This window comes from Choloepus didactylus, chromosome 18, assembly GCF_015220235.1.
Source record: "Choloepus didactylus isolate mChoDid1 chromosome 18, mChoDid1.pri, whole genome shotgun sequence".
NCBI lineage: Eukaryota > Metazoa > Chordata > Mammalia > Pilosa > Megalonychidae > Choloepus > Choloepus didactylus.
Window position 1 is genome coordinate 22,083,553 of NC_051324.1, and position 3,776 is coordinate 22,087,328.

The 3,776-nt window shown below is 52.7% G+C and overlaps 1 protein-coding gene across 1 annotated transcript in view; it reads left to right on the forward strand.

Moving 5' to 3' along the window:
* The first annotated feature begins 433 nt into the window (after positions 1–433).
* LOC119514691 (leucine-rich repeat-containing protein 37A3-like) overlaps positions 434–3,776 on the forward strand; it is a 112,922-nt gene continuing 109,579 nt past the window's right edge. The window contains exon 1 of the mRNA XM_037810475.1: positions 434–495. Coding sequence (XP_037666403.1) covers positions 434–495 — 62 coding nt within the window. The remainder of the gene's footprint in view (positions 496–3,776) is intronic.

Here is a 3,776-nt window from a genome sequence, read left to right on the forward strand (position 1 = left end):
CAGGAAGCCCCAGCTCAGCCACCAGTGCACCCTGGGGAGAGTGAACCTGCCCGCACTAAGGAAGTTGACCCATCTTCAATTCAGTAGGAGGCTTCATCTCATGCTTCAGAGCCCATTGACGAGAAGGCATCCTCCCTAAGCCAGCAAGAGGCCCCAGCTGAACATCCAGTGCTGCAAAAGCAGGTTGTGGATCAACCACCAGAAGATCATGTTGTGACTATTAAACATCCAGATGAGATTGTGGCTCAGCAGTCACACTTGCCCATCACATGTAAACATGTAGATCCAGAGCTTACCATAACTCCAGGTGCCACTAAGTTTGGAACTTCTGCAACAGAGCAGGAGGCCCCAGCTCAGCTTCCAGAGCCCACTGAAGAGGGTGAGGCTTCTCTGGTCCAGCAGGAAGGCCAAGCACAACTAGAGCCCTCTGAGGATGCCGACATTTCACAAAGCCAGCCGGAGGACCCAGCTCAGCCTACAGAGCCCACTGAAGAGGTAGGAACTGCTCCAGGTCAGCAAGAGGCGCCAGCTCAGCCTCCAAAGCCCCCTGAGGAAGGTGCGCATTCTCCATTCCAGCAGGAAATATCAGCTCAGCCTGCAGAGCCCCCTGAACAGGTTGAACCTGTCCCAGTTCAGCAGGAGGACACAGCTCAGTCCTCAGAGCTGCCTGAAGAGGTTAAACCATCTCCAGTCAAGGAGTGTACTGGTCCAGGGGCCCCTATGGGGGTTATAACTCAAGCTGCATGTCAGGGTACAGCTCATTACTCAAAGTTGCCAAATGATGCATTTGGAACTGGGGATCTACTGGTTACTATATCTCCACAGCCCACTAAGGAGGTTGAACCTTCTCCAAGCCAGCAGCAGACCCCAGCTGAGCCTCCACATCCCCCTGAAGAAGGTGAACCCTCTCCAATCCTGCAGGAAGGAACACCTCAATCTCTAGAACCCTCAGAGGAAAGTGAACCTTATCCAGGGTAAAAGGAGGCCGCAGCTCACCCTCCAAACATTTCTGAGGAGGCCGAACATTCTACCACCCAGCAGGAGGCCCCAGTTCCACTGCCAACACCTCCAGCTCATCATCCAGAGCCTCCTAGGGAGGTTGAACCTTAGGAGGGTTGAATCCTCTCCAAACCAACAGGGGGAGCCAGCTCAGCCTCCAGAGCCTACTGAGGAGTTGGACTGAACTCCAATCCAGCAGGAGGCACAAACTCACCCTCTGGAACCTACTGAAGAAGGTGAATATCCACCATTCCAGCAGGATTCCATAACAGAGCCTACACAGCACACTGAGGAGCTCAAGCCTCCTCTTGTCCAGCCAGAGACCACATTACAGACTTGAATGTCCTCCAGTGAGGTGCAGCTCACCCTGAAGTGCATGATGTGGTGACAGTTTACCCTCCAGGTCTGCATCGACCACAGCATTTAGAATTGCCCAATGTTACTGTTAAGCCTGTGGATCTAGAGCTCACAGGAACTCCTGTAGCCCCTACAGAGGTTGGACCTTCTACAACCCGGCAGGAAGCCCCAGCTCAGCCACCAGTGCCTGCTGGGGAGAGTGAACCTCCACCTGCTAAGGAAGCTGAACCATCTTCAATTCAGCAGCTGGCTTCAGCTCATGCTTCAGAGCCCTTTGAGGAGACTGCACCCTCTCTGAGCCAGCAAGAGGCCCCAGCTCAGCTTACAGGGCCTCCTGAGAAATTTGAACATTATGCAAATCAGCAGGCACACAGGCTCAGTCTGCAAAGCCCCCATTGAATGGTGAGCGTTCTCCAGTGCTTCAGGAGGCCCCTGGTCAGTTTCAAGAGCCTACTGATGTTGAACCTCCTCCACCTGAAAAGGAGTCCGCAATTCAGCATCAAGAGCCTGCCACAGAGGGTGTTGTTCAGCATCCAGTCCTTCATCAGGTGACAGTTTCTACCCCAGGTAAAGCTCCACATCTACAATTCTCCAATGTCATGATTAAAACAGTGGATCTGGAACTTACCATAACAACAGAGGTGCCATGTCAGCCTCCAGAGCCCACTAAGGAGTTTGAACCATCTCCAATCCAGGAGGAGGTGCCACCACAGATTTCAGAGCCCTCTAAATACGTTCAGCCTCCACAGGTCCAGCAGCAGGACCCATCTCCACCTATAGAACCCTTTGAAGAGGTCAGACCTTCTCCAGTCCAGCTGGAGCCTTCAGATAAGAACACACAGCCCCTGGGGATTTTGAATCTCTTCAAGTATGGCAGAAGACCCCAGTTCAGTCATCAGAGCCTGCTAGGGAACGTATAGGTCAGTGTGACCCTCAGTATCCAGTATTGCCTAGTTCCAAGGTTGAACCAATAGATCTGCAGCTTACTATAACCCCAGAGACCTCTTCAGTGGTTGAACCTTCTGCAGTCCAGCAAGAAGTTGGCATTGCTCAGACTCCAGAGCCCCCTAAGGAGATTGAACCCCCTCAAATCAAGAGGGGGTGCAAGCTCAGCCTCCAGAGCTTACTGGGGAGTTGGAGTCATCTCCGATCCAGCAGGAGACACCACCTCACCCTTTAGAACCTCCTGAAGAAGGTGAATATCCACCATTCCAGCAGGATTCCACAACTGAGCCTGCAGAGAACACTGAGGAACTCAAACCTCCTCTGGTCCAGCCGGAGACCACATTACAGCCTTCAATGCCCTCTAATGAGGTTGCAGCTCACCCTGAAGTGCATGATGTGGTGACAGTTTACCCTCCTGGTCTGCATCAACGTTGGCCTTTAGAATTGCCCATTGTTATTGTTAAGCCTGTGGTTCTAGGGCTTACAATAACTCCTGTAGCCAATACTGACGTTCGACCTTCTACAACCCAACAGGAAGCCCCAGCTCAGCCACCAGGGCGCCCTGGGGAGAGTGAACCTGCCCGCACTAAGGAAGTTGACCCATCTTCAATTCAGTAGGAGGCTTCATCTCATGCTTCAGAGCCCATTGACGAGAAGGCACCCACCCTAAGCCAGCAAGAGGCCCCAGCTGAACCTCCAGTGCTGCAAAAGCAGGTTGTGGATCAACCACCAGAACATCATGTTGTGACTATTAAACATCCAGATCAGTGGCTCAGCAGTCACACTTGCCCATCACATGTAAACATGTAGATCCAGAGCTTACCATAACTCCAGATGCCACTAAGTTTGGAACTTCTGCAACAGAGCAGGAGGCCCCAGCTCAGCTTCCAGAGCCCACTGAAGAGGGTGAGGCTTCTCCGGTCCAGCAGGAAGGCCAAGCACAACTAGAGCCCTCTGAGGATGCCGACATTTCACAAAGACAGCCAGAGGACCCAGCTCAGCCTACAGAGCCCACTGAAGAGGTAGGAACTGCTCCAGGTCAGCAAGAGGCGCCAGCTCAGCCTCCAAAGCCCCCTGAGGAAGGTGCGCATTCTCCATTCCAGCAGGAAATATCAGCTCAGCCTGCAGAGCCCCCTGAACAAGTTGAACCTGTCCCAGTTCAGCAGGAGGACACAGCTCAGTCCTCAGAGCTGCCTGAAGAGGTTAAACCATCTCCAGTCAAGGAGTGTACTGGTCCAGGGGCCCCTATGGGGGTTATAACTCAAGCTGCATGTCAGGGTACAGCACATTAATCAAAGTTGCCAAATGATGCATTTGGAACTGGGGATCTACTGGTTACTATATCTCCACAGCCCACTAAGGAGGTTGAATCTTCTCCAAGCCAACAGCAGACCCCAGCTGTGCCAGTTCGAGTGTATTGTGTTCCCCAAATGCCATTATCTTTGTGGTCTTGTGTGGGGCAGGCGTTTGGTGAT